This window comes from Tauraco erythrolophus, chromosome 5 (genome assembly GCF_009769465.1).
Source record: "Tauraco erythrolophus isolate bTauEry1 chromosome 5, bTauEry1.pri, whole genome shotgun sequence".
NCBI lineage: Eukaryota > Metazoa > Chordata > Aves > Musophagiformes > Musophagidae > Tauraco > Tauraco erythrolophus.
In genome coordinates this window covers 34,508,062-34,520,871 of record NC_141469.1, presented here as the reverse complement: position 1 = coordinate 34,520,871, position 12,810 = coordinate 34,508,062, and the positions used below count along the sequence as shown (strand labels likewise).

Below are 12,810 nucleotides of genomic sequence, written 5' to 3'. Positions count from 1 at the left end.
AAGCGAATCACAGCACATGACAAGGCTGGGGAAAAAACCCAACAGACAAATGAACAACCAACCAACCAAAACCCTCCAAAACTCAAAACTGTACAAAAGGTGGATTTACTGTGGAGGAAGTAAGAAGAGACTTGCACCCAGCAGAGAGAAGAAAATAATCGCTTGTATTTCAGAGGAAAGACAGAGATGAAGCATGTTCTACACATATCATAGTATGAAGAGTACTATTGAGAAAATGTCTTTTACTAGTTGTTTCAGAGAATGACAGGCAATTACAGTTTGGCTCACATTGTAACTATCATCCCTTTTCAAAAAATAGTTTCCAAAGAAATAGGAAAAAAATCCCAACGGAAAAGAGTCCTAGGAGGAATTTGTTTCCACTTAAGAGTTCAGCAGGTCTAGTCACACTGACAGCAGTAGCTTTGCTGTCACACAATAAGGCAGTAGCTTTGCAAATGTTAATGTCTGTACCTGCCCTGGTTTGCCAGGTGAAATTTAATGCAGAAGTGTAAAAACTGCTCATGTAAGTACACTTGTGTAGACGTGGGGGCTCTCACTCATAACTATGTCGATGCATAAAATTACAAACCACACATGTAACTGAAAATGTGTTAATGAAACTCTTACCATGCCGCCCTAGCAGCTGGACCAAAGTTAGAAAAAACTCTATCAAAATTCTGTCACTAGCTCACTGAGTTTCCTAATCTGATGTAGTGCAACAGGGGAGTTGGGAATGTTAAAAATCCTGGCAATTTTGAGGCAAGGAGGTGGCTCTGTAAGGAATTTCAGCACCACTTTGCTTGCTTTACTTTATAGGGATTAAAGCAACTAGTAGCAACTTTTCTTATAGTCTATCATCTTCCCATAACATGGACCACCCAGGCAGTTTACATGTTTTCCTTACTTCTCTGAAGTCAGGGGCACTTCTGTACGCCTGCAAATCATTTAATTATCCTCAGACTCATTCCCAGGAAAGAAGACTATTTCAGTTCTCTGCTTTGAGAAGAAAGAGAGAGAATCTGAAGTCTAAGCTCACATTTGTCGACCCACTTAAGCACACAGAGAACAGCTTTATTATACCTTTACACATAGTTGAGCCTGAAGGAGTTCCACTTCATTTTGCAAGTCGTGAAACTGAATTTGTAATGCAGCCTGGTCCCTGAGTTGGGCTTTCAAGGTCAGCACTTGCTGCTGTAATCTCTTACTGGCTATTTTATTCTCCTCTGTTTCCTGGTGATCTTTCACAGCGTACACAGGCTAGAGAGCAAATATACAGATTTTCAAGTTAGATGTATAAAACGATGAAAATATTCTCTATCATGTTATAGAGCACAAAACTTCTCAATCAATATACATACTTACCTTGTACTTCAAAAAAAAAAATTAAGCTGATACAAAACATACAACTTCAAACCTTCATAAACATATTAGCATTAGTATCTTGCACTAATCTTAAAATTGTTTATAAGCAAGGAGATGTTGATCCCCTTGAGAGTAGGTGTAGGATTGGGATTTCACAACGCTCCTTTAAGGTAAGTATTGTACTATAATTGTACTAAGTATTGTACTATAATTTCATATCTGGGGAAACTGGGGCACAGGCAGATTAAGTGACCAACCTATGGTCACACGGTGAGTAAGGATAGAACTCAAAAGTCCCTGGCCTCCTGCTCCAATCGCTATATAATACACCCTTTGTTTTTCCACATATATTTATCTCAGAGAGCAAATTCCACTCTCCCAGTTATAGTTTTCTTTTGGAAGATTATTAATAATACTAATCAGATTTTAAGTACAAATTTCAAAAATATTTTAAAATAAAATATTTATTACTTTAAAATGTAGTAATAATGGCATAGAACAAGTGGAAGGAGACCTTCTGAATTTAACTCCTCCTCCCCCACTCTCTGATTTTTTTTTCAATTTCATGCATTTCATCCAGATTGAAAGGATTAGTGAGAGCTTTAGATTGATGGTCAAGATCATAAGATCAGCTCCTAGAAGTGATATTATCTGAGGTTTTGCTTTTTGCAAACTTATATTAAAAAATATTGAGGAGATACACACAGCTGCTCAAGATTTCTGATAACATGTTATATAAGCAAGTCTTAAATATTAAGTATTTCAGTGACTAAGCTAAAAATTCTAGTCAGACCTATGACATACCGCAGTAAAACCATATAACCTTCTGACAAAACATGTAGAATGATGGTTTGATTTTAATGGTTATTATCACTGATACAGCCAAGAGAAGAGTTAATAGTCGGCCGTAATGCCCAGCAACACTGTTTAATTTTCCCTGGCTTTCTGACAGCCTTTCCAACTTTGGCACCCTTGGTGACTACAGACTCCTAAAGGCACCGTTTCATAGAAAACAGCAAACTGAAGTGATAGATGATGTCATTCTGGTTGCAACACATCATTGCAACACAGATAAAAACAGAAATACAACATTTTCATACTGTTCTCCCTAATGAAGCAAGTCTCTTACGCTTCAAGTAAGTCGTGCACACTTTGTACCAAACTTTTTGGCTCCCTCTTGTGTTAAAAGAAAAGAACAAAAGCAACTGTTGGACACATCAAGATTGGTTAGACACATCGAGATCAATTAGATTGCATTGACAACAGCCTGAGGATGAGTCTGAGACATAGTCTTTTCCTCATCATCATCTTTGCCACACAAGAAGTATGTTAAATAAAAAATGGAAACACTCCCTGACTGAAGATGTTTAATGGAAAAAGAGGTGGGGAAGAGAGAGCAGGACAAGAGTCCCCTTTAAAAATGGAGGTGTCTATAATGCCCACGCAGAGCTCATACTTTGTGGACTATTCTGTAGACAGATGGTCTACCTCGCATAAGATCTGCTTATTTTCAAGTTTATAGCTCTAGTGACCCTAGGTGCTCTATATTTGCTTCCAATCTATTACCAGTAACAACTATGGGTGCATCCAAAACACTCTCTCCAAAGGAATGTGTTTTTCTCCATTCCATTTACATACATACCATTAATTTGCAGTGCTGCTTTCCAAGCATTTTGTCCCCAGCTTCTTGTTTAAGATGGTCTAACTCTGAGAGAACCCGTGTCAAACGAGTTTTGACTTCTTCATATCTTGTTTCAGCAAAGCCAAGTTCTGTGTACCATTTCTGAGCCTAATGGGAAGAATAAAAAAGCAAAATTACTGAGTATAATTAGTCTAGCAGTGGTGTCATTTCCCACTACCAGCTTACAACTATAGGCTTCAGTCTGATCTGCACATCACAAGTTTTAAATTGTTGTAAATTGATTAAAATAAATGGAATTACACAATAAACTACAATCTTATTATAACAAATGAGCAAGACTCGTAAAGTAAGTCCTATAGAAACATATCTAACTAGAGCTATGCAGAAAAATGATTAATTTTTAAATTGATTTTTAAATTTTAAGGTACCTTGAGTATTCTGAATAAAGCTAAAAAAAGCAGTGGTGAATGCACTCACAATCTCACAATTTTCTTTGAAAGCCCTCAGAGCAAATGGAAAGTAAGATTTTATCAGCTAGGGAGGAAAAGAACTTTCCTGAGAAATGTCAAAAATGAAAAATGCAAAGAAGCAAAAAAAAACCCTTCCATATATTCACCTTTATATTTCTTCTAGAATGCATTTTCTCCACTTATACAAATCAACTGCAGTTTTGAAAAAAAGGCAAAACAAAACCACTCAGTAGATCAGCTTGTTGCCTGACCGCAAGCTCTTTCTCTCATATGATCACTGCTTCTCCTTTCTGAAAGCAAATCCTTCACATTCTTTTAAGTAAACTGAGGAAATTGTTGTAACACACAACTTTGTTGTAAAACACAAAAGGATTAGAGGGACTCAAGTTAACCAGATTTTTAAAAATAAATAAAAATCAAATGTTGTCTTCATGTTCATATTACAAGGCCAGAAGTCCTTACCTAACCATCCATCACTCATGCAAATCCACCCCTTCATTCTAGCTGCCTCACCTGAAATCTGGGGAGTCTTATAAAGCAGCTGTCAAAGGACAACAATTCTGTACACCCACTACGTACAATCCTACTGCTCTTTTGCATACTCAACACACTCCTTACTGCCAGTGGTAGGGAGTCTGAGTTATGCATGTTATTGCATGCAGCAGCCCTGTAAATACAAGCTTGCCATAAGAGCAATACATTCTGCTTGCATAAGCATAGAGTGGAGATCATTCCATAAAATATAGGAAGCTAAGGCATTCAGAAAGGCACAACACTGAAAGCTTCCTTGGTTAGTATTAAAACTGCAGATTTGCTTTACACAGGCACAGAACTAGTCATCCAAACAAGTCTCCACGTAGGTGGTGTTGGACTTCGCATTGACTACATAGATGTTGAGAGAAGGGGCAGCGTGCATGCTCTGTATCATCACTGGATATGGTGAGACCCCTTGACTGTGTCAGATTTTACATTATTTTGCTTCTCATTCAAAAATTACTTTGTATTCCGCTTTGCCTTATCCTCAGTGCTTTTGCTGCCTTCTACTCCCCATTCCTAGTGAGGGGGACGGAAGCAGTCTGCCCAGAGACGATCACAACAGATAGTTTGCTCTGTGTGTCTTTATTAAGCACTCGACTTCTGTCAAAGTGTGCTGGAGGAATGCAGCTTTGCCTGAAGTTCTGGCCAAACACAAATGACTGTGCAGTTCATCACTTAAATGAAAGATCACAGAGGTACATTTTGGTTTTGCAGATCAGAGACTTCCCTGTTTTGTACAAGTGTTAAATCCTGGCAGAAAGAACAGCCGTGAAAGAAAAAAAGAAAACAAATTTGCTCCTAGGAATTACATCAGAGTAGGAGGTTACCTCTTTTTTTGACTTTTCTAAATCCTTTTGCTGTTTTTTTAGTTCCTCTTTTGCCTTTTCAACTTGCTCTTTCATCATGCTGTAGCTTTCAAATGTGGCACCCTAGATACACAACAGAAAGATGCAACTCCTCTCACCTGTACAAAATGGCACACAGGTTTTTACAGAACAATATATGATTTCCTTCTATCTGAATTACTAAAAACAGTTGCATAAAATCAAGATATTAGAGATAAATCTTTCCCTGTTGATTATTCTCAACTGAAGTAATAGTTCTGGTTTTAAAAGAACATAGTAATCTCCATAGAAATTCACTGTAGTGAAAGATTAATGACTACAGAGGAAAAACATGGGTGAGAAATCCACTATAAGCAAAGATCCTGTCTTTAGGCACATGTTTCATAAAAATTAAAACTGAAAAAAAAAAGACCCTATCAGAATGAAAGTAAGAGAACATGTGCATACTTTTCAATAAGATACATGATTGTTTCACAACTCTGAATACTTCACTATTATAACAGAAGTTTGTGGAAAATAATTTGCTCTGCTAGAAACTTTTGCTCTTGCAAGAAGATAAATAACTAAAAATGCCTGAACAATGCACTCTTCACAATTATTTTTAACTTGGTAGCTTGCTATATCACTTAAAAATTCTCTAATATAACATTCAGAAAAAAACTTTCTGGCATTTTACGTTCTATATCAAAGTTAACTTTAGCATCTCAATCTCCAGCACATGGGAGGTTACAACATTTTCTATGTTAGAAAGTTAATTTAGCTTTGTCCTCCAAATGATTACTATCTCCTCCTTTCTTTAGAAGATCCTACTTGATAACATTACTCATTATTATTATTTACCTCTTTTCCACAGAAATAGTTTGAAGGGTCTGTAACCAGAACTCTTCCTTCTTCAGTCTGAGTTACACTAGATGCTGTTTCAACTTTCTTTGGCTTAAGACCATGCTGTTGACTTTCTTCTTTTAGTTTTAATATCTTCTCCTTTGTTCCCAAACTTTTATCTTTTGTCAACTCTTCATAGGTGAAACCCAAAGAAGATATTAATTTTTTGAATTTGCTATTTTCTAAAACAAAGTTTGCATTTGCTTTCTGAAATCCATCAAGTTGTTCTGAAGTTTCTTTCTTGATTCTGTCTATTTCTCTTTTCAATACACATTTTTCCTCTTGTAAATCAGAAATAGTTTGATAACAGCTGGTTTTGCACTCTTGAAGTTCTGAAACCAAGGTCATGTATTTGTCTTGCTCACACTTTACCTCTGCCAAACATCCTGATAAATTTTTTTTTTCACCTTCTAAAAGAGATATTCTCTGTAAATTTCCCTCTCTCTCTTGTATTAATTCATTATATTTTGCTGCATAGTTCTCCTTTTCTTGTAATAATTTACCTATTTCTTTGAAGCACTTGCTTCTTTCTTCTTTCAGGTCAGAAAGCAGCTGGAAATATTTCATTTTCCTTCTATCCAGGAATAAAACACTCCTGGGAAGTTTATTTGATTCAACTGTCAATGAGTCTTTTTCAAAATCCCTCGTTTTCTTTTCAACACATGAGAGGTTCTTAGAGAAGGTTTCGACAAAAAATATTTCTGGGCTCATAGCGTTTTCTTCTAGTAAGTTATTATAAGACCCACCAGCAACTTCTTTCTCATTAAGTAAGTTTTGTAATGAAACAATGTTAGCTTCATCTGCTGCTAAAATGTATTGAAAATATGCATCCATCTCCTCTTCCAGTGCACACATCATCCGAGCGTATCTCTCATTCTCCTGTTGTAATGTATAGATTTTTTTTGAGTAATTTTCATTCTCTTGCATCAGTAGAAATATCCTCTGAGAACACACAGCCACCACTTTTTCCAGAGCATATATTTTCATGTGACGTTCATTACCAGCTTTCAGCGGTGACAAATGACAGACACACTTGTAAAAATTGCTCCCTGGCAGGAACAGTTTGCTTAAACACACAGCCCTCTCCTGCATAGGAGACAATTTATTTAGCGGATACCTCTCTTCCTCTGACCAAAACAATTTCTGAGAGTATGCATATTGAGTGTTTTCAGCAGCTACTTTTTTACATGAGAAATTCTTCTTGTTTGGTTCACATACTTTCAGGATCTGGTCTTTCTTTTCTTTCAGGAGAGTATTTCTGGAAGGGTTTATTTGGTAAGTTGTTTTCTGAGGTTGCTTTCCTTTCTTCTCCATTTTAATTATATCTTCTCTATCACATATCCTATTCACATCAGAGATGCAGATTACTGAAAGGCTTCCTTTTTTCTCCATTGGTTCAGGGCTCCCTTCAAAATGCTTCTTTAAGTCTTTAAAATGAACAGATAAATTTTGGACATCCTGTGAGCTACCTAGGCTGTCTTTGGCTTCCTTTCCTTGCTTCCCAGGCCTGATCAATTCATTTTTATTCAAAACTTTAGAAGTTTCCTCAGGAACACAGGTCACCTGTTGTGATTGGGCTTTCTCATTCTGCATTTCTTTTCCTTTAGCTCTCCCTCTAAAGATTTTTTGGTGATACTTTCTATCATCAACAACTTTATCCAGACACTTATTCACACTTATGCTTTTTGGCAGAAATTTTTTGTTTTCCCAATGTTTTTCCACATTGTAGTTTTCTAGAGACGACGTGAAAATTTCAGTCACAATGCAAGGTGTCTTTCTATGAAGAAGCGCAGAAGCTTTGTCAGAAAATCCTCCTTCTGCAACAAGGCAGAGGCCATCAAAGCAAAGAGTGATATTTGCCTCACAGAAATCCAAGCTACTCACTTTCTTCACACTGGTGACAGGTGGTATCTGGTAGCTTTCAGGTTGTAAGGAGGTAAGTTGGAGCTTCTTCTTCATCACAGCTTCAACCACAGAATCATGGAACATCTTTGCTGGTAGAGTTATAGCTTCTTCCTTCGAGAGAGAAAAGTTTTCTTCATCGTTGGTTTCCTTACTTTTCTTATCATCAGTTAACTTCCCAGAGCAAGAGGGAAGCAGTCTTGCTGCACAATAAGTTGGGGTACATCTGAACAAAGTGAAACTATCTTCTAGAGCACCTGTCCTTTTTGTTCCAAGGATGACCTGGTAACAGCAAAAGATAAAAGTTTCAAGCAGAAAAATATAAGCTAAGATATGTAATTCTGTGTTGCTAATTAAAATTTATTTTTCACTTCATCCATAATATATTGATTACAGACAGATGAGAAAAAGATCCTTCCATATAAAGAGTTTTTAAATTATTTAAAGATTTTCAATGAGAATAATGATACAAATAAGGTACAAGTAAGTAAATAATTTTCTTAGTGCACACTTGTAGTCATCTTGAATAACATCTTTGGTATGATTTAAAGCTACTTTTATATTCATCTTTAAATACACCAACTCTTCATTTTATCTCAAAATTCACAGACTCACTGTGCACAAAGATAGCAAGAATAGCAGTAACTTTTTTCTCACCTGCTCAGTCTCTGCTAGATCTGCAACTTTTGCAAAGGCACTGGAATTGTGTTCCAAAACTGGTAGAAGTTCTTCTGGTAGCTCCTCCATCTGCTTTAGTCCATAACTGCTACATCCTGGTGTTTCTGTAACGGTAAAGCACTGGACAAATGTAACGCCACTCCCCAATAATTACAAGAAAAACAAACTCAAAAAAATCTGTCCGGATGTTTTGAAGAGAAAAGTATATTAGCGAGAGTACGCTCAAAACTACCTTCTCTCCCAGAAGCATACATCACCACTGATGCAGATATAAGCATGACATCAAAGAAGAAAACAAACTTCACAAGAAAACATAAAAATTAAGCACTAACATAAGGCATATTTGGGGTCCCCCTCAGTTCTCAAAGCATTTAAAAATGGAAAATACATCTCATTACAGTGGGTAAATGAAAACTTATGGGTTAAACTTATGGGTTGAAATTATTCAGTGCACGTTTTCATCTGCATACACTGAAATTTGCTATAAAACTTCCATTAATTTATATTGGAAGAATTTATTTGATACAATTTGCCAAGATCAGAGCTTTCATGTTGTTTGGACTGAAAAGCAAATCTGACTGATGTACAGCATTCTCAAACACTGTACTTCAGCCAGGACATGGGAAGTATCCCCTAATTTCTCATCTCTGTAGCTTCTTGAAACTTCTAGGATTTCTTGAGAAAGCTCAAATTTAAATGCTAGTATCATCCTGGCAAGTAGTTATTGCTTCACCTTCCCAAGATACAATTTCCAGATTAGGAGGTTTTTAGAAGGTCTTATACCTTCTAAGTCATCCACACCACATGAATGAAATCATCTTCACTTTCATTGCACAGAAATGAAAGTAAATTTCCAGTTTGTTTTCATACCAGACTTTTTAGCATGTAGCAGCACAACTGGAGGTTGAGTAGCTCTGCTTCTGAGTGAATCCAAGACTGCTCCCCATTTCACATTTTGAATGTCATCCTGGAGTAGATCTCCATTCTTAATGGGAAAAGGAGCAGGAAAAGCAAAAAACAGATTATAAATATACAGTGTTTGTGATATGAAAAACAGGCATATAAATTTCCTTTACTATTTTACATACAGAAGACCATTATTTCATTATAATTGCTATTATTTAATAGAATTTTCTCATTCCAGCATTTTCTAGTAAATGTCGTGATTTTAAACTTCCCCCTAATGTTTCCTTCATATTTTACAAAGAGTTAAGGAAGAAAATCTGAGTAATAAGCATGTAATATGCCAGATCACAGATGGAACACTATCAGAACAGAGACTAAATTATATGTTCATGAACAAAGAGAAAAGAAAGTCCAGTCAAGTAGGGAATGAGACTAATAGTTCAGTGCCCAGCTACAAAGACAACTGTTCCTAGGTAGGAAGAACTCAAAGTAGAATAATAATTCCAAATAAAATTTTCTTTTCCATTGATAATTTAATTGTAAATTTCAAATTCTGTTCTCGACATTTTTCTTGACCCCCTGATTGAATTTGGAAATTGTGTCAATTTCTAGTGCAAAACAGAAACCCTTATTGCTTGATACAGAACAGGCCACATTTCACATACACCGTGCTCATTTTTAGTGAACAGAAGATTCAGGTTTGCTTTTCTCAATAAAATAGATGATTGAGGTGGTAGCCACGACAGCTGCAGTGCAGAAAACGAGCCAACACAGTCAATTCTCTCTTCCTGCACTGCTCTGTATCAAATGACAGCATAAAACAAACTTGTTCCCTCTGGGCTGAGCTGCAGCTTTAAAATTATACACGGATGGGAAAGGCAATGACTTCAAAGTCTTCAGTCTATAGGGAGTCACAAAAAGCCACTTGATTTTCCACAGGATCACCAGTGAGAATACTTTTGATTTCAACCCAAGTCAGCTGCCATATTATAGAGATCTCTAATATGAGATCTCGACTGGGAGGCATGACTTAAATGGAAATCACACCACTTCCAAGATTTCTTCCTTCGTCTTCTCAGTAATATTGAAGCTAATGTTAATTCTTCAAAACACGCTCATTCCTTTCCTGCACGTTTGCCTTTATCTCTTCCCAGATATCTTTTCTTTATTGATATCTGGCTTCTGTCAGAAGAAAGTTACACAAAATGACGTAAAAGATACAATGCCTGAACGCCAGAAACACCATACTGTGAAATCAAGATCTAAGCTGTCTTGTGAAAGCTGTAGAAAAGTATGTCGCTTAGTGTTTCCTACTTTTCCTTCACCAACACCTTCAACAGATCCCTAACATTCACATCTAGAAACTGCCTGATAACTCAAGACACAGCCACATGGAATTAGCTGCTTTTTGATGCATTTTTCATTCAGGAATAGGTTGCTCTTGGAATACTGCAGACAGGATCCTGATACCAAGTCTGGAAATTCAAATTTCTGACAAGATTTATGTGACTACACCGCTTTGTGACATGCAGTTCACCTCTACAGTGCCAGAACAAAACATCTAATTGGATTCAATATTATTGCATCTTCATGCAATAATGACTAAGGCTAGTTTTCAAGAACAACTGATGTACTTGGCATTTGAACGACAATATCTACTGAGGAATCTCATCCCATGTATATTTCACAGGAGTCCGATAAGCCTGTCTTCAAAAACTACTTTTTTCCAGGCTCTGAAACAGGTAAATGATCTCATTTGCTCTTTCACTGAAAAATGATGTACAAGCAGCTTTCCAGTAACACCACGAAAATCTTTCTTGTATTTCACATAATTTCAAATTTTTATAGCTGTTAATGGAGTTCAAGTAGGATTTTTCTTGTAACTATTTCGGCTTGAATACTACAAGATCAAGGTAATGGGATTAGGAAATTCTATGTTAATAAGTACTAGTAAGACACAAGATGAGGGGAAAAAAATCCTCTTCAGTTTTACAGTACAACACCAGATGTCTCCCTCCTCCATTCATAATAGATATAAAAATTTTTTCCCTGCTATCTCAAGCCATTTTCTACTAGAAATATCCAAGTGATTAGTAGCAGCACCAAAAGAGGAGGAAAAGACAATCAGAAATGCAGAAGGCACAAGATTTGATGCTGCTGATGCTATACATAGCATTTAAGGAACACAACCTACTGTACAGTAGACCACAGTAAAACTGACTTAACACAAATTATGGTCTGTTCATTTATACCAAAGACTGGGTAATTCACACTCAGTAACTTCCTATGACAAACACAGCTGTAAATTAGTACTTAGAAAAGAAATGGTTAGGAAATTTTGTGTAGAGGAAAAAAGAACCTTTTATTAGGGCACAGCATAGAATGAAAGAGATTTGGTCCTGTTTCCTGAAGATTTTTTTTTTTTTTATGAGTCTCAGGCAATTAGTTTTGCTTTCACACCTTCAAATAACTCAAAATTTTCTTTCTCCTTTTCTCCGTTTTCTCAAACCAATAGTAATTCTCCACTACTTCTTCCTTGGCTGTGAAAGCCCTCAGTCCTCCTGATTTTACCTGTGCAGCCCCCACATAGTGCACTTGGTGGTTGCACCTGTATACAACTCAGTGCAAGTCCCTCTAGAAATGCCTTAAAATATTTTCAAACCTTATTCTTCATTTCCAAGTAAAAGCAAACTCACTAGTTAAAGTAACTGTAGCAACGGTTCAGGCTAAGTATGAAAATAAGCAACAGCAGTCAGTCCTTCTGCCACCTCAAGGCAGCTATGGAGACACATGCAGTGAGGCACGGCTTCCGAGCTCTCCACAAAGGTCACCCATGTGCTGCTGGTTACTGCAGGATGATCTTACCACTCTTTCTCTCTCACACAACAACAAACTCCTGGGGCTCACTTCTTGGGGAACTGTAGAGCCACTAATGATATAAATTCACGATGTCTGCAAAGATGCATTCAACTACTAGGTTAAAAATTTTGGGTTTATTTCTTCTAGGCTTTTAAGAACAAAAGATCGTCTCTACCTTCTCCCAGTTCTGGAAGTACTCACAGTCTGGTTGTCCTCCTATATTAAGTGTTTTTTGTTCATGCTCATTACGTTTTGATCAACTGCAGTTAAAACCAGGAGAGTTCTTGGGATATCAGGTCACAATCTGAATGGGGTAGCTGAGTGTGACGCCTAGCTGATTTCATTTTATTTAACAAATCCTCAGAATAAAAATACCCTCCACCTCAGTGTATAAAGAATAATTTGAATCCTCTCTGTGAAAAGAATTGTACTTTGTCAGCAAAATGAATTGGCAGAAGCTGAATGCCATATTACAGCATATGCAGAGCTTTCCCATGCAATGCTGGAGTGAAGTCCTATTCAGTGTATTCAGGGCATACTACAATGCTACAGAGCTCCAAACCGTTGAATATCTCAACTCACTCCCAGTAATGAATACTGTATCTATCTTCCCGTGTTTACCATTATCCAGAAAAATCTCACACACAAGATTTATTGTCAACTGTGCTTTTTATTTCAGCATTTGAGCATGAATAATGTGAAAACTCACGCAACCATATGTGTACTC

General features: G+C 36.7%; 1 protein-coding gene across 1 annotated transcript in view; it reads right to left on the bottom strand.

Moving 5' to 3' along the window:
• The window catches only part of C5H4orf50 (chromosome 5 C4orf50 homolog), a 39,309-nt gene that overhangs the window by 18,499 nt on the left and 8,000 nt on the right, over positions 1–12,810 (bottom strand). Inside the window, exons 5-10 of the mRNA XM_086612168.1 lie at positions 9,189–9,303; positions 8,298–8,422; positions 5,697–7,922; positions 4,839–4,940; positions 3,005–3,151; positions 1,081–1,257 (exon numbers count right to left, since the gene is read on the bottom strand). Coding sequence (XP_086468294.1) covers positions 1,081–1,257; positions 3,005–3,151; positions 4,839–4,940; positions 5,697–7,922; positions 8,298–8,422; positions 9,189–9,303 — 2,892 coding nt within the window. The remainder of the gene's footprint in view (positions 1–1,080; positions 1,258–3,004; positions 3,152–4,838; positions 4,941–5,696; positions 7,923–8,297; positions 8,423–9,188; positions 9,304–12,810) is intronic.